Below are 26,156 nucleotides of genomic sequence, written 5' to 3' on the forward strand. Positions count from 1 at the left end.
ATAGGCACCGGGAAGTTAAGGAAAAAGGACTCCATTTAAGCATCTTCGTTATTTGCAGCAAGATTAAAGTTGTAAGGCCAAAACTGATCCCGCCTACTTAATAGCTTTCCTGGGTTGTTCAGTCATATTACCAATTATTATTATCAATTGGTAGTCCCTTGTATTGCGTTGTCTGCACTGTTACGATGAAACGTTCTTGGCAATTTTGATTAATTTTTTATTTCTTTTTCCCTGTGAATCATTACTTCCGCCTCGAAGTCTTCATTCGGCTCCGCTTGACATGGCTTTCCTTTGATTGAACTTTCGTTTGTCTATAGTTTGTATGACCACCATCACGACCATGTGGGCATGGCCGATCACTGTGAAGCATAAGCCGCTCCTGTCGGTGTCGCTATGATTGACGACGGTGGCTATTTCACTTTTGTTGGAATTCTTCTTCTATAATGGTCATTGCTGCGGCTGCTTCTGTTGAGCAGGACAGAAGTTTTCGCCCTTTTATCGTTTCAGTCCGGGGGCCTTGAAGTCTCAGACGTCGTCTTCCCAGTTCGTCACGGACCGGTGGACGCTGTCACCGCAAGCGTGAAGCAGGTAGTGTGTTCGAGCGTCCTCTCAGAACAAACCTTTTTCATTTCAGTGTTCTGTTCCCTGTCGACGTCAAACAGATATACAAATTCACTACGTACGTATACGTTAGCTGATGGAATAGCTGGCTGAAATCGTGCACATCGAGCACGTGCATGACGCCTCGTTCAATAATTTCCAAACCATTTATCGAACCGTGCATAGAGTAACAGGGGAAAAAGAAAAAGTGCTTGTTCGCTTGATCACTTCTGTCACCACAGATGTTACCCACCTAATTTCAATATTGTCGACGCATCCATGTAAAATGAATTTGGTTTGCCTATATATTTTGCCAAATCTGACTCGACGACTATCGTCAGAGACGGTGATAACAACGGGAATTTCATTTTAAAGTGTAAATGATCAATCATTCATCTAATCGAGGCGAGGTACGGTGATTAAACACCTGTAAAATCAACAATCAGCTACCAGCCGTCATCCCTAACACCTTAGGTCCACGTAGCCGTGGCCAACATCAAAAAAGATTTCTGAACGATTATGTAGATTTCAACTTTTCCACCTGTTGTCGTTTTGTCATAAGTAAAAATCCGATAAAAATCATGTGCCCCCACCATAAATAACCGAAGTGACCTAAAAAGCATGGATGTAAACCACAACAACCTATCCTAAATCCTAAGTATCCTAAATCGAATCGGCGGCAGAAAAGATTCTGGTCATTCAATTAGTTTCTACTCAATGTTTTATTATAATTTAGATTAAAGTAGAGCTGCAGTGGAACCTAAATGCACGCTCTACATGTTAATGTCATATCAATCAAACAACAAACGTTTATCAATGGCCAACGGCCGCTGCAAAATTTTTAGGTTTCTTTGTCCTAGGGTACTTCAAGAGGCTGTAACCGTCCTGCTGGCGTGCTGCTGTCACATGATGGCGCAAAATCGTCAGGTAGCCACAGCATTCCTTAAAGTTCATTCAGCGACAATAAAGCTGCATAGATTAGAACAGTTAAGACGAAGAAAGAACGATAAGCCTCTTGAAATTTATAGGTAGCATCTGCATGAACAGACGCAGTAAAACGAGTCTGCATGATTTCGTCCAGCAATTGTCGGTCTTGCATGTTGCCACCGCTTTCATGGGGTTTGCCTTTTTTCGTACGCCGAGTGCTTTTAGCCACTCGTTGCTGGTATTGCTTCGACTGTCGTTGAATGCTGATCGTAAGCTTTCCTGCTGTTTTTCTATTAGAAACTTCTCCTTCTGTTTCCTGCTGTTAGAGACATTTTCGTCGGATGGTGTGACGTAACACCGAGGCTGAGCCTGAAAGCTGAATAGCTGCGTGAAATAGGCAAACGGAAATTAATAGAAAATTAACATAAAAACACAGTACAGCTGTAACAAATCAACATCAGGTTTGAGTTTTAAGATCAACGGCAACCGTGGCTAACTTCTGTTTGAAGAAGTTCTCGTATACTACCGACAGATTGAGAAAAGGCTCGGGAAGAAATAGCTGGAACTGGATATTAAGGAATCCAAGCTAATATGTTGCAAGCATCAGCAGCAAGAGATAACGGTGGTAACGGCCCCTGGTGCTGAGCCTCGTACAAGCCTTTTTAGCATATCAAAATTTATGTGGACGAACAGATACATGTAAAAGCAAAACTTACTTAAGTTGAAACCGCTCGTCTGAAGCGTCGGAAAGCTAGACAGCATCGTTGTTACCGGTGCTATCAGCGGTCGTATCTACGCTAGACTGCACGGGTCATCGGCGATGAAATAATCGACGTCAATTGGAGGCGAGAATTTATTTCAGTCTGTAACACAAAAATTACGCCGTTCAGAATACCTGCACACACAGACCCAGTTTTTCGCATAGCTTTGACAACAAACACAAATAGATTCCCGCATCCTTCTATCCTCTCTCTTTCTCTATGTATGTATCCAAATGGATATGCTGAGAAAGCTGGAGAGGCTGGTGTGGGAGAGAACGATACAGCGGCCACAGCCGAAACGCAAATATACGGCGCATTGAACAAGAAACAGTTCCACTTTTCAACGTTTGGAGTCAGCGTCGTTACTCGACTACTTAATGAAGACTCGCCGAGGACTGATGGCGTAGGAGTGACGTCGAAGAGCAGCCGATAGCCAGTGAACGCTTCAAGAAGCGACAGAATATTTGTCTTAAACAACCACAATACCGCGTGTAAAAATTCGAAACATTTTACACTGCAAAAGCTTGCTAAGTAGAGTATTGCAGCAGGGAAAACGTATTTGCTTGATTAGATTGCATAGAGTGCCTGGACTAATCGGGAAGAGCCTATTTTTTTTTACAAAGAAGAAAACTGGCCAAGGTTCAGGCTACGCCATGTACGCGCGCACATGTGCTGTTGCCGAAAACCTTATTCTGACCGTCAAATGGCAGGAAGATCATCTGTTTGCATTGAATTACGATTATATATAGTTGGTGGTCAACTGCGGCTGCAGCTTAATAATGGAGGTGTAGACGGACGGACATTGTCTACAAAATGGCTGCTTTGGTCTTGATAATTCGACAACAAGGTAGCGATGGAAGTTAATATCCAGAACTTGAACTAATCTTCGGCGCGAGTTTCAATCTGATTAAAAGAACAGATAAAACAACGCGAGCTTTCCAGCAAACAAACGTTTCTCAAATAGCTATGTACATACTAAAATATTTCTATTACCTAGTGATATTGTCTGTACTCCTGATGATAGTCTAACGTGCTTACGACGTAGAACCGTACTCAAACGCTCATTGATCAGTACGCCACTAATCACGGCCAGCGGCGTAGCGAAGTGGAATGATAATAATTACTTTTCGGTAACAATTTTGTATCTGGATCTTTTTTTTTGTATCTACCTATCTGAGAAGGAACCCACGCGGACGGCGTAGTTCGGCCCGTACGACAAGACGCGAAAAAATCTGTTCATAATTTCAAATCGACCGTTACTTTCTTCGTGGAAGAATCAAACACGGGCGTACGCTGAGTGAGCATTCTAGTCGAGCTGCTTAAACAGATTAAGAGTAGGGTCATTCTGATATACAACTAATTATAGAAATAGTCTGTACACACGTAGCGAATGATATGTGGCGCTGGTGTACCCTATGCCGTTGTTACTTCCACCTCAAGCGTGAGCCATACGGGCAAATTAACAATTAGCAGAACATAGACGTCATCAGAGACATTATATGTATACGAGGGTAAGTAGCGATAGATAGGACGATTAGCGATGATACAAGCCGTCTTCAAACCCTTTGAACCCTCTTAACTTACTCATGGCATCTTTAATTAGAGTACTTGCATGCAAACGCCTGTTCTATCTATAGCTTTCTCTCACGGGTCGAACTATCGTACTTCACTTCTTCATACATCTATATATAACCGCATCTTTTTTGCTTGATTGGACGAATACAGTAGCTGGTGTAAAGAATATACGGCACAAAGCATTATCGGTAAAATCAGCGATTTCCTATGTCTTCGTAGGGTCTTGTTGCGAGCTCACTGAGTCCGTTCACTGAAGTAAAAGTTTGCGTCGACGCTATTGAGGAGCAATTTCAAGATTCTCTAACTGATTATAGGTGAAGTTTGAACGGACTGGTTCCAAGAAAACAGCGTCGTCGAACGTTAACTGATAAGTAACGGCTGATACGGAAACTAGAACCCGCACATACTCTTATATGTATATATAATAACTATGCAAGGCAAGCGGTTGCCGACAATAGCGGGGTTCATATTGCCGGCTAAAATCTCTAGAGTTCGCAGTGTAAGCATTCGTAGGAACGTAGCTCTGAACGCTCAATTCTATTTGACGTTCGACATATATATGCACTGTGTGTACTGTCCCAGAATGACTCTGTTTCACATTACGGCAGGTCTGAACAAAACGTACTAGCAGGACCTCAGTGCTTATTGTATCGTGCCTTGGCGTTGGCCTGCCTATTAATTGTCATTTCGCCATTACAAGAGGAAAGCCCAGTATGCATCTATGCATACCAGCTACGAATGAGCGAAGCGCTGCTTTCGTCCATCCTGTTCCAATGACGAATAGATTCGTGCCTACGTACGAGCAACTGTGAAGCCTCAATAGGGCACATGATGCGGAACAGATTTGTTTAACCAGCCCAGCATTTCTCCGACACTTTTCCTGTCTTATATAAGATCGCACAATTTAATAAAAACAATCGACAAAAACGGGTATGTGAGATGTTTATAGCTGGCCAGGTCACGCTTTTTCAACAAAGAGCATTACTGAGTCTTTCAGTTGGCTGAAACTGAAGCTTGTCTCGTTACCTGTGTACACCGATTGCTCGATGACAAAAAAAGACCGAATAATAATGCTAATTATGAGCACAGGCAAATAAGATGGACGACATGAATGTATTATCATGAAAAAAAAAATTCAAATCACAGGCTTGCTGTAAAAAAGATTCCGATCGGTCTGCAGTGATGCTATGCTTTCAGTCTCAGACTCCTAATCACCTGCGCACGTTTCAGAACGGCACTTACGAACTCTTTTGTCTTCGATGACATTTTATCATAACGGCACTTGCTAATTCGCTAACGGACCAGACCGCGCTAACCATATTATGCGTCCCTGATTCTCACTATTGCAGATCGTGCAGCTGCTCTGGCTGCCGTCGCGAAAAAAAAGGTAAACAGAGGCCAACATCCTCTCTCCCAGACCTTCCCCAACGCGTTCTTTTTCGTGTGACCATATCGTAACCTGCTGCTGCTGCTGCTACTGCTACTGCTGCTGCTGCTGCTGCTGCTGCTACTGCTGCTGCTGCTGCTGCTGCTGCTGCTGCTGCTATTGCTGCTGCTATTGCTGCTGCTACTGCTGCTGCTGCTGCTGCTGCTGCTGCTACTGCTGCTGCTGCTGCTGCTGCTGCTGCTGCTGCTATTGCTGCTGCTGCTGCTACTGCTGCTGCTGCTGCTGCTGCTGCTGCTTTGAAAGGAATCGTGATGACGATGATACTTTAGAAGACTGTAATCGTCTATCGCACATTAATATGTGTATAATGTTTAGCTAAAACGGGGTGCGCTAACGCGCCGCTATGTAGAGCACGCCTTATCACATGTTTTCTGATAAATTTTCCATTTTCTAAAAAATGAGCTACCCTATTATCTGTAGTAGTGTCTCTGGTAACTTCGTATGTTTAGTACGTAGCAGCATAAGTAGTGGCAGTGCATGGTTACCCCCGAAAGAAGTCTCCTTCACGTTTACACCCAGCCAAAACGTTCTTTCATTCGAAATTAATTGCCCGCCAGTGCTCTATAGTTAACCAACGACAATACAGGCGAAGCAGAAGCAGAAGTAGAAGCGGTGACCGTACTCGAAATCTAAAAAACAATTAGACGCATGCAAAAGTACGTCACGCTTACCAGCGGTAGAGGACTTCAAACGGTTTCGAAACAGATGCGGCAATGGTGAATGTGTTCAATTGTGCTAGAGAAAGTACTAGCGTATCGAAGAACCGTTTAAACGTTTGTTGATCAAGAATCACAATCACAGCTGGTGTCACTCCGTTGACAGCCCTTTACATACGTGCCACCGATATACTCTGGTAGCTCTGGAAACTTTCTGGCCTATGATAATCCTTAGTTTATTTCATTAACCGCCGTAGTGGGTGAAAATTGTTGAAATGGGCATGGTTGCCTATGAGCGAGACTATCAGCGTGCGCTTACTGCGTCGTTCAGCCGACGGCAGTATCAATAGTAGCTTATCGTTGGCGGTGCGATTATTACTCAGCTCAACTAATGTCAAACGTTCTTCAGAGATTGCTTTCAATTTAGTGTCTGTTTTTCCTTAAGAGCTTACCTCCGCTCATCCCCCGTAACTTCGGAAGTGCTGTAAGTGCCTTTTTTGGCCAAGTCTTGACATTTACTTCTTGCAGGAAAATCGTAGCTTCTCTATATGTGTGTCGACTCAGCGCATGCGTGCGTCTCGCTATCCATAGCGAGTGTGGACATCATATAGTAGTTTAGGTGATACACTGCATACCGTCTGCTGAGCTATGGCTCGCGTCTGATAATGCAATTAATGCCGCAACTCGCTATTTCTTGTTAATCTTTGATTCCACGGTCGTGTGTAACTGAGTTAGTTGTACGCGCTAGTACAGGATTGCAATGGTGGAACTGGCAGGACTATGTCAATGAGTGACGTTCAACAGGACATCGCAACACGCGGAGGTTGCAAATGATAAACGGCAAGGAGACGATTGTCGCACTTCTTCAGGACACGATCATCGAAGTTGCTTTGTCATCGGACATATACAGCAACTGTTTACAAAATGGCGCGCGAATTACTAACATTTAATATGCGTACTCTGCGGAGATTCGGCTCTAATCGTTCGACTACACCTGGTTGTTTTCGTTACGGACATTTGCCGCTGTTAGCGTCCTCCGCAAGCCGCCCCAATAACACTCCGTATCAATTCAAGGTTTTCGATCTTTAGATCATCACTTTCATTCGTAAGGTGGTCCTTTCGAAGGCATGTTTAGTTATTCTATAGTATGCCGCTGGTGTACTAGTAACTAGCAAAAGGACATAGAGGTGATATTAACGAAGACACATTTCTATTGTCCAGTAGAAAGGCCACTGAAAAGGCAACCAAGAATAGTAATCCGTTCTTCTGCTCGGTGTCTCCGAGTGTTTATTGAACCCCCTATTCTGATGGGTTTTTGGCAATGTTATTGCAGGGGTAACAAAACCTGTCGAAGAAGGGTCAGCCAAAAGCCAGCGATACGCAGACTTTTAGAGTTCTATTGAGACATGAATGGACCACGCATCTTCGTCCATACTGGGCTAAGTGAAATCCTGTTCATTAGGATAGTCGCAGCGGCTTTTTCTTGGTCGGCTGTATGAAGTGGAAAGTAAAAGCTCAAGCCCGCGAGTATAAAGGCCGTTTTTTCACAGGCCATGTTCAAGGCAGTAAACCTTCGATCGTTGTTCTAAACCTATTATTGTTTCCATCGTTAATGCACAATAGAAAATTAACAGTAAGCCTAATTACTGCTCTGAGTTATGAAATACTATGGACATACATTCTATTAAGGTTACCGTTACGCTAAAATTATACAATATAAACCTCAATGACAATAGCTCTCATATCGTAGTGCAGGATGGGAGCAAGACTTACACGACTACCCGGGCAGTTCGGGAAATTGCGGGTATAACAGCCTTTGAGTCGCTGCTCTCTTTTCATCGCGGTTATCCACTATGTTCTTCATTAAGGGCGCAACGGAGAACCACCGTCTTGGGCCCTTCCAAGAGATAGCACTGATAATTTACGGTTTCAGTTGGCCCCGAAGGATACTGCTGCCGTAGTGCAGTGATGAATTCAGAAGAAAGATCCCTACTTTTCAGAGCTTCGAAGTACAGGAACAACCGAAGCGATGACAACGCTTTCGGTAGTGGTAATGTGATATGGATAAAAACATTTTCGACGTTACTGTTTTCTTCTTTCTGAAAATTTTGCCTCTGTTCAATTGGTCATTTTCTTATTTGAGTTCGAATACTATGATTTATACTCTATAATATCAAATTGATGACGATTTCGCTACTACCGCTTTCGCCTTTTTATTCATCGGCCGCTGCCAGGACCAGAGCCATTGAGACGGAAGGCAAAACGCGCGCGCGCGGCCAAATCATCAGTACGCAGCGACTCGACGAAAACTACAACAAGAGTTCCTTCAACATAATGCAGCAACGTCCGATCGCCGAGATTTCGCAACCGCACATAGTTTCCATGCGTTGCTCGGCATAATCACTTGGTTTCGTGCTGCTCGTTCGTACGGTGTCTCTTGCTTGTTTGATCTTCGTTTAGTTTAGGTTACTTCCCTAAACGGTTCTTCTTCTTCCGAATAAGATCAAACAAGTATAATAATAATAGGTTAATCTACGCGTGCCACCAACAGTACACGTATTGGCTCACACTAGAGCGTGTAGTTATGGTAAGACAACAAGAGTCCTAGTAGGAGCATACGGGGTAAGACCGTTTGTGGTTCGCCCGTTATCTCATTAGCTCCTGATTGAATGAAGCAAGCAACAGGGTATCCTGAGTCATGATTATGGAAACTGATGGTAGTATTGCTGCTATTGGGGCAATAGGAGCAACGTAAAGTAGAAGCTTCATGATGCAAAAGCTTTGAATGGTTAGAGATTGCTTGGTTGTGTGTAGCCATTATCTTTGTCGTCGACCATCGACCGCCCCGACCGGCCTGGTTGAGGAATTCTGCTCGTGAACAGCACAGTTTTCGAATAGGAAAAGATAGAAGGGATGAGTTCAAAGGAGTAGTTTACGTAACTAGTGAGGAATAAATTAACAACGAGTACAAATAGCCGTGGCCAGCCGTAGTCTGAAGCCATGCCTGCTGACGGCTCGTAGTCTTCGACTCAGTTGGTACATTTGCGGTGTTCGCAAAATGGCCACGGCGACGAGAACTGTCTCTGCCTTAACTACTTTTGCCACTACACCGTTACTCGCAAACAGCAGTGGTCGAGACGAGCGAGATGCATATAAGCTACCCTTTATGTTTAACTTGGATAGGGTCAATGATGAAACTATGCCCAGTCGAAGGTAACAATGTTAGCGAATCGAATATTCGTCGTCAATATTGTCCTGTTATCCGCCGTTATCTTTTATCTGGATTTCTTGCTGAGAAAAAACGTGCTTGCCCCTATCCCCTTCCCAGCTTCAAATAGCAAAGTTTGACCTTGCTAACGTCCGTGATAGCTTAGTGGGTAGTTAAAAGTAACTAGAGACGCGTTGTGGCCTCGAACCCCAGCAGAGACACACTTCTTTTCGAGCTGGGAACCAGTCAGCCGTCTGTCTGATGGAAGGCCCGGACTTAAAGCTCGAGACATACAAGATGAAACCGTATAATCGAGAGCAATTTCGTGTTGCTATCAGGTTAGCTTTTATTCCCTAGTATAGTACTAATGCGCTATTCTATGTGAAGTATACGGATGCAACATGTCTAAGGGTATATTAATGAAAATGGGGTCGCTAACTGGCTGTACATCGGGGGGCAATCGTCAAACAAAAAGATGATGACTTCCTTCATAATCAAACGCATGTGGTCGGCGTATATCATACCGACGATGGTAACAAGCAACGATGCGGCTCCCGGCCGTTCTCAACTCAGTAATTGTACATAATGAGTCGTACTTAGCACGCTATTTACGCGCAGTATGGTTGGTATTGATGTTATTCTCGGCTTGCCTTTATGACTGTCTTTCTGGTGGTTCTTCGATTGATTTTCCTTCTATTCTCCCCCTTAATATTGCGTACTGTTACTTTCTTTTCGGTTGGAGAGACAGATTTTTCGATTGATCTCTTACTCTATGTTGACTAAATCCTCTCTAACGACAGCATCAATCACTGTGGCAGCAGTAGCGATGATTTCTTTTTGTTGTCTTGTTCCGCTCTCTAATCCAGCCCTTCATCCCTTTCAGTAGTAATCATATCAACTACCGTCATCATCAAAACCGTGACAATAGCAGTACGATCGCCTTCCTTCACTCTGGCATCGCCACCGCCGTTGCCACTACCACGGCCCCTGCAGAATAGCAGCAACATCATCAGTGTGTGCCAGTACTACTGGTTCTACCTAATCAATGGAGGGAAATATACATAACTCTCTCTCTCTCTCTCTCTCTCTCTCTCTAAGAACATTAATTTATATTTCGTATACATCGACCTGTTATATATTATGCATTGTACGCCTATATATCGATCGATGCAACCTTTTGCTGCCGGTGTGCAATCACCGTGCCGAATGTCCGCGTCGATTGCCTCTTCCACTTCCAATGATTTTTCCGTTTGCCAGTTAACAACAACGAACGGAGATCAGTTTGTTGTAGCTTGTTTTTTTCCTACCCACCGTTCTCTACTTCATATCGCGCTGTAGTACTTCGTTACCGTGTTTCTACACTTTCCGGTTTCCGGTCTCCCTCTGTCCTGCGGCGTTACACTTATTTGCGTATCTGCATTCCCTGCTGCTATTGCTACCGTTATTGTTGTTGCATTTTCTGTGGCGTAAATGCATCTGAGGGAGCCGTTGCTGCAGCCACGACCGTCGCGGTCAGTTTGAGAAGCTTGATCGGCCGTATCAGGTAGCTGAGAATTTGCCGCTGATGGCATTCCGATAACAGCGTCGCACACGCAATCGCTGGGTCGTCTGCACGTTCATCTACGCGTCCGGCAGCGTACCTACCAATCCCAGTTTCCCGGTTCAGATCGGTTCAAAAGCGGACAGACCAAGCGACGATATTATTGTTGATTCCTTATCATTATTTGTATAGTTGTTCGGCTCTCGCGAGGCCTAAAACACTAGATTTTGGTTAAGCGCGTCTGCGGCTGGTATGGATGATGATTTATTGATTATACTACAATTGTTTCGGTTGAGAGGTTTTCGCTTTGGTTGTCGTTATCGGTGCGTTTGAGCGCGTCTCAATAAACCCTTGAATCTGTTAGTTCTAGTATTCTGTTTGTACGATTACTCCGGGGTTACGAGCTGATCGTCCTATGTGGGGGTTAGCAAGGTTGCAACACCATTATCCGCTGCGTATTTTAATATCAAAATTGACGGGTAATTGTTTCAATATGTTCGTCGTGTTCCGTTAACGTAGCCAATACTATCGAATGCCTAGTTCATATTTCGTGATACTCTTGTATACTAAGGCACACTTAGTCCGTTATGATGAGGGCACGCGCCACAGTCCGCCTGGCTCAGATATGTAAAGCCACTCTATTTAGTCACAGATAGAAAGTCAGCGCAGTCGTGGAGGGATCCTGTCAATTTGTCAACACAATACAAATAACAAAAGCTAAGATACCATGTCACAAAGCGACATGAACTTGTCAACAATGGAGAATGAGAATCACAAAAAAGTTACGAAGTAGTTAACATGGACTGCCTCGTCTGTGTATGATGCCAAACGAGCAGGAACCTAATAAAGATATCGACAACTGAGACTGTGGAAACAACAATAAGGACAGAGCCAAATTTACGCTGTCAATTTGGCCAACTTGAAAAGACAACAAAGTTTGTAAATAAAAATAAAAAACTAACTAATATTCTATTAAAAACATTGAAAGACAACACGTAGACATTCCTTAAGAGAACTACATCTTGTCGGATTTTTGTTCCGTGGAACGTTTCTAACAAATCCCGAAAGACGGTTCTTTTTTTTCACTGCAGAATTTGTTATTGACTTCTGCATATAGCTGAATAGTTACATGTTCTTCGGTTGATCCGTTACCAACTGTTTGACGGTTGCTGACACTTCGTAACGGTTTGATCAAACAAATTGTATCACTCGATAATTGGTAATTAGTTGCTCCTATTTTGCTCTTACTTAATTTTTCCCAAAGCTTGTCGTCTATGGAGCTTTACTAACTTAACGTCTTTTCTAAGGACAAACTGCAATCTCGGTGACCTGTCTGTCAGCTTCCTGTCCCAATTTGTCGACGCGGTGGTTAGACGGCTAATATACTACTTCCGAAAGAGTCTGCTATATAAGGCTACTTCGAGTTTCGCCCACGATTCATAAACAGTAGACAATTCGTCCAAGTAAAGAATGTACTATTTCTATCCCAAACTGTTTTCGTCTATCCTCCTATTGGATTTGAGTAATCAGCACGAATTTTTTTGACCAAAAAAGCCTTACTGGTTGGCCTTTGATTTTCAATTACAGACTGAACGACTAGAAGATGCAGCTCTACATCGGGGTTCACTTAATCTGCGTCTTGGCGTTCTTCACCTCGAAGGTACGTAACTACGCTTTAGGTAAATACGTTAGCAGTTTCTGGCTACGTCAACGCGTGTCGTATTAATCATACAATCTATTTAACAGTTAACTAATGAGCAAAGAGCACACGTCTATCGTTCGTGTGATTTACGCCGAAATAGTACTCTTTCGGAACGATGCGTTTTTCGGTGTCTGTTCCCGTGACAGTTTAGTGGATAATCAATTTATCAGCCCTCTGTGTATCTGCTGGAATGCCTAACGGGGATGCCGGGCGTAAAACTCGAAACTTTCCGCTGTGCAGGGTCCCATTAAGTAGTTGTGGGATCCATAGAACCACGCGTGTGGTACCTAAGTCAGAATGTTAACTTACTTTAGAAAAAAAAAAGCTAAATTCTATCTTTCAATCGTGCTTTCAATATTACCATCGTCCGTTGTTGATCAGTGATGAAAAGGTACACTGAACTACTCCAGCAGATGCTGGCTATCACGTGCATGGCAAGAAAAATTCAAGTTTTTACCTGCTATAGCACTCAAAATATACAAGCAGCCTTGGTTGGCCATCATTACAACTCACAGTTGACGCCTATGCGCGCCTTCCGGTGAGTTGACATGTCCGTTGCACTTCACAAAGCACATCGCCTCATCGACTATGACACTGCAAATGATCACTTTATTGTATCATGGCTTGTTTCTGCGTTTGCAATTCAGTTGCTGCAGTCTTCAGCTCGTTGAACTTTGTATTCCAATGAGTAAAATAACAAGGAAAATAAGTGCAGGTTTCCGTAAACGGTACACATAGCCTGCCGAACGAGCATGATTGTGACGAAATGCAACCCTGGCTTGGTCCAGCTTCGTTTTGTTTTAATATTACAGGATGATGGCTATTCGATGTGTTACATATATGACGATACGCTCTGATGATAATCTCTGTAGCCGACGCTGTCTCTTTTGACCGTTATGTGGCGACAAATTATTATCGTTTTGACGGTAGGCGATTCCTCCAGGGCCAGCTCCCTCAACAGGAACTTCCCGCAACAGCGCGAATCGGCAGACAGCGATAAAGCCTGACAGTAGCAAGGCGACTCGGCAGTGGTGACAATCACCGTTAGAAGGACAATTATTGTATGATCAGATGGATAGAAACGAAACAGTTATTCTTTCTAGCCCCCTAGCCCTTACTCCTTTTACCCTGCTGTACAATGCTGATCGCATCTTCCATACTAGGACAAAAACAAGAAGCAATTGTAATGCCGATAGGAACAGTAGCACTATACCACGATCGATCGTTGACAGAGAGTGACGTTTCCTTTTCGAAGCTTCGGCCTTTGCGTCCTACAGTAGTTGACCGGTTGGCTGACCAATCGATAGGCTGTGCCATTTTTAGATGGACGTAGGCCTCGAGATACGCGATACCTCGAGAACGTAATGATGGTTAAGAGATAGAAAATTCCCGGTCGCTACAGGGCGGCGGCGGTATTTTTGTTGCTGTACGCTCCTGGTCTCGTTGATATTGCTCCGCTTGCTTCTGCAGTCGTTCGCGGAAGAAAATTGTAAAGATAGTGAATTCGTGTTCGATTCATCACTTAATTACAGGCGGCTTCTACAGAGAAGTCATCCTATCGCCACTCGCATCGCTACGCTCAATAGGCGAACGAGCGCATGACGCTTAGACGGCTGCGGTCGCTGCTTTAGCCATTGTTAATATTACGGCAGTGGCAAAGGTCTTTCTATAGTCGTTGACGAGGATGACGACGTCAATAATAGCCACAGTGAAGACGATGCCGAATTCAGCGGCTGTGGCGTTTGCCAATGGCTCGTGTTTGCCATCGCGTGACGCTCGAGCGGAGCAGCAGACACATTGTCTCAACGACCAACCACGTATTTATCGTACGACTGCTACCGCTGTGATTTGGGAAAGCACTGCTTTGTCCTGCGCGATGATACACTGTACCTAATCGTGTGGTGTGGCGTAGCTTGGGGCGATAATGTTTTATTGGGCAAACGGAACGAGGAGAAACAGCGACCGCTGTCAGTCCAACCAAAGAGGCTAGAAACCGACCGACCGACCGACCGACCAACGATTGTTCAGTCTGATATTTCTGCTTTCGGGGGACAAAATAATTGTAAAAAAGAGCTGGCGTTTTCGGGGGGAGGGAGAGGGGGCAAGTCAAATAATAGTTGCGGAAGGGGCATCACCACCCTGGTACTCTACCAGCAGTAGCAGTTGAGTATAGTGAAAATCGCTGGAAGAGAAAAGTAGAATCATAGCGAAACTGAAGTAAAAAAAAAATCGTCTAAGCTACAGGAACAACGGCGACACCTTGAAGCATCGCCGTAAGAACAAAATGCTATTATCGCGCGTATGGTGTAGGCAGGCCCGAAATAGCAATGACATAAATTAATGGAAGTAGGCGAGTACGTTACTGAAATATGGTGCCAACTCGGCTGTATCGCAACGGCAAAAGAAAGATTAGGATGGGATGAAAAATCGCAAATGATTATGGGTCCAACATGCCAAGCATTATCTATAGTCTAATTTAGTCATACATGCCGAGCGCTTTCATGTAATAAAGGCTAAAGCTAATGCATCTTAAGTACAGAGAACTAAAAGCACTCCATGTTATATTAGGTCTAAAAAAATATGGTAAGAACAACGGAAAAACGGGCCGGTTTACAATTAAATATCCTCGATACAAAATGTGAAGGAAATGACGGAGGCTGTATCTTAAGGACATAGTTTGTACATCCGGTTCAGGTGAAATCGATACTTCGTGTATAGTCGGCATCATTTACCAGGAAGAAATACAAGTCGTACAAATAATGATACTACAGGTCGAATCTCACTGTCTAATTTAAGGTTCTCAACGTGCATACTAGTCATAACGGCACGGATATATCTGCAAATATAATAATAAGTCAAGCTATATAAGACTAATAGATAGAGCGGAGTTTCCTTTAAAGTTACCGCTGTTTTCGGCTTGATCACTCTTTGGATATGCTTTGGCCAAAGTAAGTCCAAATGTTTCCAATAGGGCTGTTTTTGTCAGTATATTTCTATAGAATTGGGTTTTTTTGTTTACGATTTGTTCGATGCTTGCCCTTGCCTCTGAACTGTCACAGTGCCAACGTGTTTGTTTTCTCGAAAACCTACTCTTCCTGTTATAGACTACATTAAATGTACTGCGAATTTCAATCTAACGTGTCCAACAGTTCTACAAACGCGAACACAAAATCAGGTGTGATACGACCACTGCCGTCGACGTTCTGAAGACCCAACTGTTCCGCAAAATCAATCAAGCTGAAGGTGCGGATCAGCCGTCTTCTAATTGCTATCGTCTACCTAAGTCTGATGTTAAACATAGCCAATTTCAAGACAGCCATCATATAGGTAGCTAGGAAGGGATAAATGTAGCAGTATTCTATACACGTTAGTTGAGACACTTTATTTTTGCCCGAGGGAACATCAGCAGTAGAGTTTCTCAGACTTGTATAAACAGACAGCATGTAGTAAGATGCCACAGTTTGAAAGAGGGACGCGATGCAAGCTCTTTGCTGAAAGTGGACATTCGACTGCAGGGCTTACTAAGTCGAACAGTCGAAAGTCATAGAGATGAACAGCTTATTGTTTCAATCAAAACTAAAGTAGGTCATACGCATTGCAGCAGCGGCCACAGAAACAACCCATATATCTTTTCGCAGAAGTTGATAATATGGAATATGCCTTACAACGATAGTTGACAAAAAGCCTGAAATTCGTTCGGATAGCTTCGAGCCCTACCTGGGCGAAGCAACAGGTGAATTAGTGTACAAATGATTGAAGTATATATTTATTATAAAATTGGGTCTTGATGTGTTCTGCTAATAGCAGGGAAACCTTGTTTACTGCTGCTGAAGTCACGCTCACCTTAATCTGAGAGTAACCCTTAATCGAAAATGTTGTTTATAATTTACTTCACCATATCGACTTCGAGACGGCTCAAACCCTAATGATTGCTCAGTTGTAATCCACGAGAATTGGCCAAACTTAGAGTTTGAGTTTCTCATGCTCAGTTATTAAGCTTGCTGTGAGAATTTATAATAACTGGATCTTATTTTCAGTACTACAAGATGCTCTCCTTAGATTGTTATTTTTATTGCAGGCAACCGGAGCCCCGCGTGTTAGCTATTAATAAAATAAAATGTTAAATATTTTTTTAAGAGCGGGATTTATACATGAGGTAGTTACTTTAACCACAATGTAGGTACTTCCACTATGATGACAATATGGTCTGAGTATAAGAATGACTTTGGTTTCACAAGCTGGTTATGTAATTGATCACTGTAGAGTGCTTGCTTTTGTTTATGGAATCATTGGTACATTTATTGACTCACTGTCTGGATCGGGCAGGCTGCTTCCCAGGGTAGTACACCTACCCGAGGCCCAAGCATTTCCCCCGAAATAGGGAAGGAATACCCACTAGACCACAATCCCATGCTGTAACTTTATATGGAAGTTCTGCTCTAGCTTCCGCATCATTTCGGGGTCTTAAAGGGGGACCGGATATAGAAGGTAACATGCTTTGGGTGGATAATGCGCATCTTCTTGAGCGTATTACTATGATAACCATGAATATGCGGCCACCGCTGGCCCAAATTTTAGCCTTAGGCATTTGGCTACTCTAGCATATTATTGCTATGCAGCTTCATGGGTCTGTTTGAGGAAAACCCAGATAAACCCAGCCAGACCCATCTGAAGTGATGCCTTGTAACTTAGTACCGCACGTCAAAAAAAGGAGGGTCGAAGAAAAAGTGGTGACATTTTTTGCTTCTTTATGTCTGCCTCAGCTTCAGCGAGTTGTTTCCTTTCTACTTATTTGCTTTGCTTATGAGGGCCTCGAGAAGGGTTGATGCCATGGTTCATCGTAATGTTAATCTTATCATACCTTCCATTAGCCTTTAACTGTCGGCCACTGCGGCCTTGCTCGTATCAAATCCTTCAGCGTACGCCGGAGAGGGGCACGTATAAAAACCGCATATTCGATTTCGTTCGTTTCTCGCGACTCGCGCACACAGCACATGTTTAAATGGGCTTTGCCCATTTTAAGCAGATGTATGTCTCTTTCGGGTGTTCAAGGAAGGCAAACGGCAGCTGGCTTAAAGTACGCACCCCATTAAGCTACGATCACATTTAGGATCTAACGGCGTTTAAAGCCTATTTATGGCCTAACGGCACTGCTACTACGCACTAGACAGACAAACTAATACCAGACACCTGAACATCAAGCACCAAATCCGTTCACCGAGCACATAATACCCAACTAGAATAGACCACTTATGTTATTTCCTTCATCACTACAGTACTTATATATATATATATATATATATATATATATATATATATAAGCCAATCCAATATTGTTTTAGAGCGCATCACAATTGCTACGAACCTATTTTCCGTTTCTTCATCGTAAATAGCTATAGCTCGATCAGATTTAATTTAACGTTGCTTCAAAGCCGACCTGTACCGACGCTGGTGTACGTATACCCAGAAAATGATACTACATTATAGTACAGCCAAAATACACTGAGCACATCTGCTGGCGTCGCTACCGCCGCTAATGACGCCATAAACTTGAATCTAGTTCTATTGCTCTCTCGTTTATTAATTACTTTATCCATTCATACCGTGTGCGCTGTGGATAGGCTAAACAGACAAAATTAGATCACTATCCTCATTGTCAGCTAACAGCTTTGATGGTGTCAAACGCTGCCTTCCATCCTGTTATTTTCCTGACTCCTTATCGATGTAAACGTAGCTGGATACGGCCGCAGTCTGCAAATCTCTTTCGCGTCAACGCGGCGCTAACGAACGCTGTTACGGCGGCAACAGCAGCAGGAAGGTGCGATACGTTCATCCCGCTACTGCTGTTTTCTCATCCGTTCCGTCTTGCTGCCTCATTGCATGGAACATGGAACAGTCAATGTCGGACGCTATCTATGTCTTGCCTCCGCCGCAGCTGCTGCCGCTACTATTGATGTGAGTTCTGTCGGTGCCATGTTACTGGTAATGGCTGGCGTTCGGCTCTCTTTTTTGTATTGCTCTATCCGTCTCCGTCTAGTTGGCGTTTTTCCGCTGCGTTATGTCTCGCTGAGGATGGCCCCGGGCTCTGGCTTAGTGGGTCACTCTTGCCGCCGTACATCGGAGCGGAGCTACGGGGCTGCTTCGCACAGACGACACAACAACTGTCATAACATCACTACGGGCCACTAGCGTCCTTCTTCCAACAGCCATATTTGTAGCCGGCGTTAAGACACTACTGCCGGCCATCTGTCATTATACGCATACAGAAAGTATTGTAGTTGTGTCGTCACCGTTGCTGCTGCTCGTGTATGAAGATGGTCTGCAATCAGCCACCGCGCGTAGCAGAAGCGTCGATCCCTCGTGGGGCTGTACTACCTCTGGTTGGCCGCGTGATTACTCATAGGCTCAACGCTTCCAGTTGATGTTTGTTGCTTGTCACTGTTGCCGTATAGTCTTCATGCTACCTTGTATTTTGGACCTCTTTAAGCTATTAGCTATTACACGGAATCATCGAAGTGACCGCCAGGCCTCATATCTACATAGACAAAACTGGCCATCGATTTCTTTTTCGGACAAACACAAACGCGCACGAGCGGTGCGTAGGCAAGGGCTAAACGTTAACTATGTAACCACGTTTCGAAGGGGTAAGTGAACGAATTAAAAATGAAATGGCCATAGACTACGAAAGACGAAATTAAACTGGTGTATTGTCTCGTATGGGAAACTATGACTGAATATTAATAGCAATAACGATGATTCAATGAACACCGGCAAACGCCAACGGCTTGCGTTTCTGCCATGATTCGTACTGTGGGTAATGATCATTTTGACGGTAATTAAGATGTAAAAATTGGTCTTTATATATATATATATATATAGAGCAGTGGCGTCAATAGGATGCTAATTCAATAATTCACTGTTTGTTTGAACTCGGTACGAAATACGGAGGCCTAACACCTACGTCTAACCGTCATATTGCCTGTGAGATTGCACGAACCTTATCGTAGCAAGCGAAGTAACTCACCAACTTATCACTGAAGTTAACCATTGTACTTTGAAAAAAATAATAAGAAAATATATTCAATTGTTCTATCCAATGATTCCAGGTCAACGCGTTAAATCTTGTAATTGGTTTGATAATATTCAATAAAGAGCCGCTTTTTATTTCTTCTCGTCAAGGTTCGTGGAAAAATGATCGGTCTGAGATGAACGAAACGACCCGCCCCAATAACATATCGTCTCGTATCCGCGAACTACACCAAATGGCATTCAACTCTGAGTTCGGGCAGTGCTTTTTCCCGAAGGTTCGCTGAAAACGTAGGGAAGCATCGATATGCTATAAAATCTCGTCATTTATGAATGGATACGAGATCAAATAAATCTTTTGCACCGCTAAAAGAATATCTCCCAGTACGTACCCGTGTTGACTATAATTTCGCCACGAAGCAAAATACAACTCCTATCTTTTTTCGGTAAAGATCGTAAATGAACACGCCGGATGACAGTTTGGTTCTATCCATTGATGGCGGCGTCGAGCGGTCGATAAACCGAAATTTTCACTTGCACATCGCCATATAACATCATGTTGCCCCTATACGTGTTCTCCAATTCCTATATATGCGCACACATACGTTGTTGAGATTTGGTCGTCGAACGTCCCAAGAATAGTACAGGGAAAATGGTGACGTCGTATGCCTGGCAAGTGTTGCTGCTGGCGTTGTATGACAGATAGAGCAGTAAAATTCTTAGCGTTCAATCCATGGTCCGATAAAGTTGGCTTTTGTTGTTCCAGCGGGGCGTCTGCTGCTGTTGTTGTCGTGTAATCTGAGCGTGTACAGTAGGTCCTGCCTGCCGATCTAGCGTCGACCAATGCTTCCCTTCCGTATTTTTGAGTGGCATTGATCGCAGTCAAAGTAAAATAAATAAAATCACACCTCGTCACTGTTGGCAGCACTGTTAGTACAAGCGTTTGTGAATCGCTACTGTTTGTTCTTATTGCCGGTAAAGTTGTTTACGTGGCCTTAGGGGCCTGCGGCCGGCAGCTGATCGAGAACAAAGAGGAGACAATACCATAGTAAAACACGATGACCTCTAGGTCATTTGTACGTTCAGCGACAGCGTATGTACGAGAGAACGGCAGCGATGAGGTTAGGGAAGCGTGATCTTTCTGTTGTCGTTCAGGGCGCGGGTTAGTTAGAATCGTCGCAGTTTCTGCCTTCTGCTTAATGCAGTGTGCTAGCCGAAGAAAAAAGCATAGACTTCTATCTGTCTAGGAAAGAGCTCGAAGAGAAAGCTCCGAATTATCACACCAGAGAGGGATTAGAACACAGCCGCGAGACGAGCAGGTGATCAGTGGTCGAATGAAAAACCGTTGAATACCATTTGAAATGCCGTTGAAGATACCAAGTGAAAGTAAAACTACGAAAAGAAAAACTAACGGTAGCACGCGATACCGTGCGACAGCTAAAAATGCAGCCTTGCTGCTACTGAGCACGTATGTTGAAGTCGCTGCAGATGAGGTTGAGGACTGAAGGAAGTCAAGAAGCCACGTATGAAGCGAACAGCGATAACGAGCCACAGTAACAACTCTGCAGAAGAAAGAAGCTTTTAATCAGTCGCCTTCGTCATACTACATTAATCATAAGTGACCGGCTGAATCCAGAATGCTATCGATTAAATGCCAAATGTTTCCCTGTTTGTCTGAAATTACGTGCTAACTTCCCGATGTTTCGCATCGCATTGATACGTATTGCTTCACATGAAACAATTATAAAAAGTCAGAAGGTGATTTTGTTTGTAGCCAAAGGTAGTTATCTGCAACCTAAATGATTTTGGCCGCTGATAAAGCGCAAAAAACTGTGATGATTAAATCCTGTCCTAAACAATAGTCTAATCGCTTTTGTGATAGCAAGGTTTGTTGCTTGCTCATTTCGCGCCAGTACCACACCTCGTGTGTTTATTACCAGATCTCTTTAATCTACAGTGGCACAATGCCCCCACCGTGCAGTTGGGACCGACAAGACAATAGGCCTCAGGGCGGTACTGTTATCAGCAGAAAAAGAGATTGCTTAATTATAATGTCCCATTGCAATTCGTGTTTGCCTGCTTCGCCGTTGCCTCTCGATACTGCTTTCATAATTAGTCGCCAAACGAACTATAAACAGATTACTACAACACAAGTTCATAGTTTTCGAGAATGTTCCTGCACCATTCAGTCCAACCGATATAAACGGATTCATTTAAGGCTTGTGAGAGCTTGTAAATCGATCGTTGGCATTTTCAATTTCCATCGTTCCCTCAATGAGAGACGGGTTCCAAAGCAACTCACGCGCATACACATAGATGTCACTCGCGTAGTGTATTCCGCTGATAATGTATTCCTCGTTCAAAGCAGGTAACAGCCATTAATTTCTAAATTGATGACGGTGTTTTTGCCTCTGCTTCGAATGCTGCCGATTTCCTACCTCTGATTAAAGCTAAATAAAAAATAGCCAAAAGTTAACTTTCACTGCTGGGATAACAGTAATGGAAGTAGGGTGGCAGTGATATAATTGTTATTACGACAGCGATGTGGCTTGTCGCGTTCCATCGCGACTGTTGCCAGCTGAGAAACACGATCAAGATCTATCTTTGTTTCGGTTGGCGTTCTGCTGTAGAAAGAATCGTTATTCCACTATCGGCGTTTTGCGGAGCGATTGTTCTTGCTGGCGTCGTCGTCGTCAGCAATGGCTTAGGGGGGCTGAGTTCATGGCCGGTTATTACTGGCGGGACACTTCCTACCAGTCGCGATAATACCGGCTGGCTTTCACTCTTCTTATAACAACAATGATAATAAAAATCAGCGTACGTGTCGCAGCTGGGTCTTATTTCTATTAAGCGCACCGTTGATTCAATTAAAGGAGAGGTATGACAATATAGTTATGCATAAGCTATCGAACCGAGGTATCGATCGATATCTATCTATCTATCTATCTATCTATCTATCTGTGTATCGATCGATATCTATCTATCTATCTATCTATCTATCTATCTGTGTATCGATCGATATTTATCTATCTATCTGTGTATCCATCGATATCTATCTATCTATCTATCTATCCATCGATATCTATCTATCTATCTATCTGTGTATCCATCGATATCTATCTATCTATCTATCTGTGTATCCATCGATATCTATCTATCTATCTATCTATCTATCTATCTACTATCTATCTATCTATCTATCTATCTATCTATCTATCTATCTATCTATCTATCTATCTATCTATCTATCTATCTATCTATCTATCTATCTATCTATCTATCTATCTATCTATCTATCTATCTATCTATCTATCTATCTATCTATCTATCTATCTATCTATCTATCTATCTATCTATCTATCTATCTATCTATCTATCTATCTATCTATCTATCTATCTATCTATCTATCTATCTATCTATCTATCTATCTATCTATCTATCTATCTATCTATCTATCTATCTATCTATCTATCTATCTATCTATCTATCTATCTATCTATCTATCTATCTATCTATCTATCTATCTATCTATCTATCTATCTATCTATCTATCTATCTATCTATCTATCTATCTATCTATCTATCTATCTATCTATCTATCTATCTATCTATCTATCTATCTATCTATCTATCTATCTATCTATCTATCTATCTATCTATCTATCTATCTATCTATCTATCTATCTATCTATCTATCTATCTATCTATCTATCTATCTATCTATCTATCTATCTATCTATCTATCTATCTATCTATCTATCTATCTATCTATCTATCTATCTATCTATCTATCTATCTATCTATCTATCTATCTATCTATCTATCTATCTATCTATCTATCTATCTATCTATCTATCTATCTATCTATCTATCTATCTATCTATCTATCTATCTATCTATCTATCTATCTATCTATCTATCTATCTATCTATCTATCTATCTATCTATCTATCTATCTATCTATCTATCTATCTATCTATCTATCTATCTATCTATCTATCTATCTATCTATCTATCTATCTATCTATCTATCTATCTATCTATCTATCTATCTATCTATCTATCTATCTATCTATCTATCTATCTATCTATCTATCTATCTATCTATCTATCTATCTATCTATCTATCTATCTATCTATCTATCTATCTATCTATCTATCTATCTATCTATCTATCTATCTATCTATCTATTCTATTAACCTTCCAATTTATCTTTCTATCTTCTAATCTATCTATCTATCTATCTATCTATCTATCTATCTATCTATCTATCTATACCTATCTATCTATCTATCTATCTATCTACACCTATCTATCTATCTATCTATCTATCTATCACTATCTATCTATCTATCTATCTATCTACACCTATCTATCTATCTATCTATCTATCTATCTATCTATCTATCTATCTATCTATCTATCTATCTATCTATCTATCTATCTATCTATCCATATCTGTCGATATCTATCTATCTATCTATCGGTATCTACCTACCGATATTTATCTGTCTATCGATATCTATCTATCGATAGCTGTCGATATCTATCTATCGGTATCTATTTATCTACCGATATTTGTCTGCCTATCGATACCTATATATCTATCTACCTACCTGTCCATCGGTATCTCTCTATCTACCGATATTTATCTATCTATCATATCTACCTATCTATCTATCTATCATATCTACCTATCTATCTTTCTATCATATCTACCTATCTATCTACTATCTGTCTATGTTGTTCTTTTAACTTGATTAACTGCTTCGATCTCGTTTTATTTGTCAGAATAGGAGTAAGGTAACGAGAAAAGTAATAATTTATTGAAGCATTAGTAAGCTTGCTTAATTCGAAAAGCTTACCTGTATTTGAAATTCGTGTTTGATTCCTCGAAGCAGACGCTTGTAAAAGGGGTTCTAAATTTAAGTTTTGTTAAATTCTTTTCGATAAGCAATTCACTGCCATCAAATTTATTCGGGAGAAACTTTTTTCAGGTATCCACATTATTTAAAAACGCTCTTTTGAAGAGAAATATCGATATTTGTATGCTCCTTTCTTGTGCTGATCTGCGAACTCTGCTTTCTAGACCGTACCTTTGGAAGTTTTTGTTCATGGGACTTCATGCACCCGAATCGAAAACGGAGTCAGACTTAGGCCGAAAATCATTTAGATCAGAGCGGCCACGCTGACACATATTATGAATGATATGAATATTATTTTGAAAGGGAGCAAGAAATGAAAAGTAACCCTGATTCAGAAACCCATCTTCATTCGCGATGTACAAATGCGCATATTCTTCAAGCATCGTCATAACAAACTGCATTAAATGAATTAACAAGCCAGTAAACGTAGTCACATCTGACAGAACGTAGCAAAGATAATGAACGAACGGCGAAATGGATCGCCTGGATGACGTTACAGTGAAGAGGAACATGGAGCGATTACCGATTACTCCATTCATCTCTAACTGATGTCCTTTCTTTTATTATGGAGATGGAAGCTTTCTAGTTAATTTAAAACTCGTCTATTTAATTATAACCCCCCTACGAAATGTTAATTTGCTGGTAAAATATTTCATTTAGGAAAATTTTCTATAATTTTCAGTTATTACATGTAATATGCCACATATGTATCGACAAAAACCTGCACCAAGTTTTCGCAAATCATTAAAAAAACGTAATAAGATTTGTTCAGTGATTTTTTTTGTCCTGTTGTCTCATTAGGCAAAGCCAGAAAAGGCTAATCTTTATAGAGCGTATTTTTTTTTCGCGGTCAGTTTTTTTCCGATTCGAATTGAATAACGGCCCTAAAATAACATACTATTTCCAAATATGCATCGAAAGAAATCCTTCTGCGACGGTGCGTTTACGCCAGCGATACGAAACACTTAGGGTCTGTCTTGAAGTACGGATACACTGAAGTAACGTTATGTTGCTAACGGCCTGTTGATGGTGGGTGCATGCCGTGCCATGCTGGAACGTACGTCGAGCGTTTGCCGTATGAGATGAGTTGCGTGAATCCAATCCAGGAGTGAACAAACAAGCTAGAAGAAACGGCAGAGCAGGCCTAGCGATCTAATAAACAGCAATTATATAACGGCAATAGTCGAGCCTGATTAATCCAGGACCCATGAATGACACAAATAGCATGCTATGAAAGGGTACGTCGGTTGCATGGATTTACGTGGCAAAGGCGACTGCGGTTACTCTAGCTGCTGTTGTGTTTGTATCGGTTGCGCTGAAACCTGCAGCCGTAGCAGCAGAAGCACTCGTGAAGAGAGTAAGCAATGCACACGGGCACGCCTGCTAAAAAGCGCTGTGCAAGAAGATCAAGACGAAGAAGAGTTGACGACGTCTGAATTAGCAACATTGCTGGCCGCTAGCCAAACCTCAAAGATAGACCGGGCTTAGAGTCTGATTCAATGATGCTGAGAGGAACTCCACTTGCTTTTGAACTCTGCAGCAAGGACTTCCAGCATAGAACGACATCTGTTGACGCGACGTGCTTGTTGTTCGTTGAAGCAATGCGGTAGCGGTAGCCTGCGGTTGCGGTAAACCGATGACTATAGAATTACAATTATGGCAGCGCACTCTGCCGAACGAAAGGTCAAAATCTTCCGAAAAGCCCCGACGTCGTTGTCGCCATCGTCAAGCTACAATCGCCAGCGCATCTAAACACAGCGCAAGAAAACAGGACAAAAGCAACCCTT

At 42.3% G+C, this 26,156-nt stretch overlaps 1 protein-coding gene and 1 long non-coding RNA gene across 4 annotated transcripts in view; one reads left to right on the forward strand and one right to left on the reverse strand.

Moving 5' to 3' along the window:
- The window catches only part of LOC111250483 (uncharacterized), a 43,675-nt gene that overhangs the window by 6,766 nt on the left and 10,753 nt on the right, over positions 1-26,156 (forward strand). For all 3 annotated transcript variants that reach the window (XM_022805817.2, XM_022805828.2, XM_086977004.1), the window contains exon 2: positions 12,302-12,374. In XM_022805817.2, coding sequence (XP_022661552.1) covers positions 12,318-12,374 — 57 coding nt within the window. In that variant the 5' untranslated portion in view covers positions 12,302-12,317. The remainder of the gene's footprint in view (positions 1-12,301; positions 12,375-26,156) is intronic.
- LOC111250493 (uncharacterized) lies at positions 1,299-20,769 on the reverse strand. The gene is made up of 3 exons (XR_002673399.2): positions 19,835-20,769; positions 2,244-2,390; positions 1,299-1,911 (listed from the first exon to the last, which is right to left on the reverse strand). It is a non-coding gene; the product is annotated as an uncharacterized LOC111250493 (long non-coding RNA).

The sequence above is a fragment of the Varroa destructor genome, unplaced genomic scaffold, assembly GCF_002443255.2.
Source record: "Varroa destructor unplaced genomic scaffold, Vdes_3.0 BEIS01000001.1, whole genome shotgun sequence".
Classification (NCBI taxonomy): Eukaryota; Metazoa; Arthropoda; class Arachnida; order Mesostigmata; family Varroidae; genus Varroa; species Varroa destructor.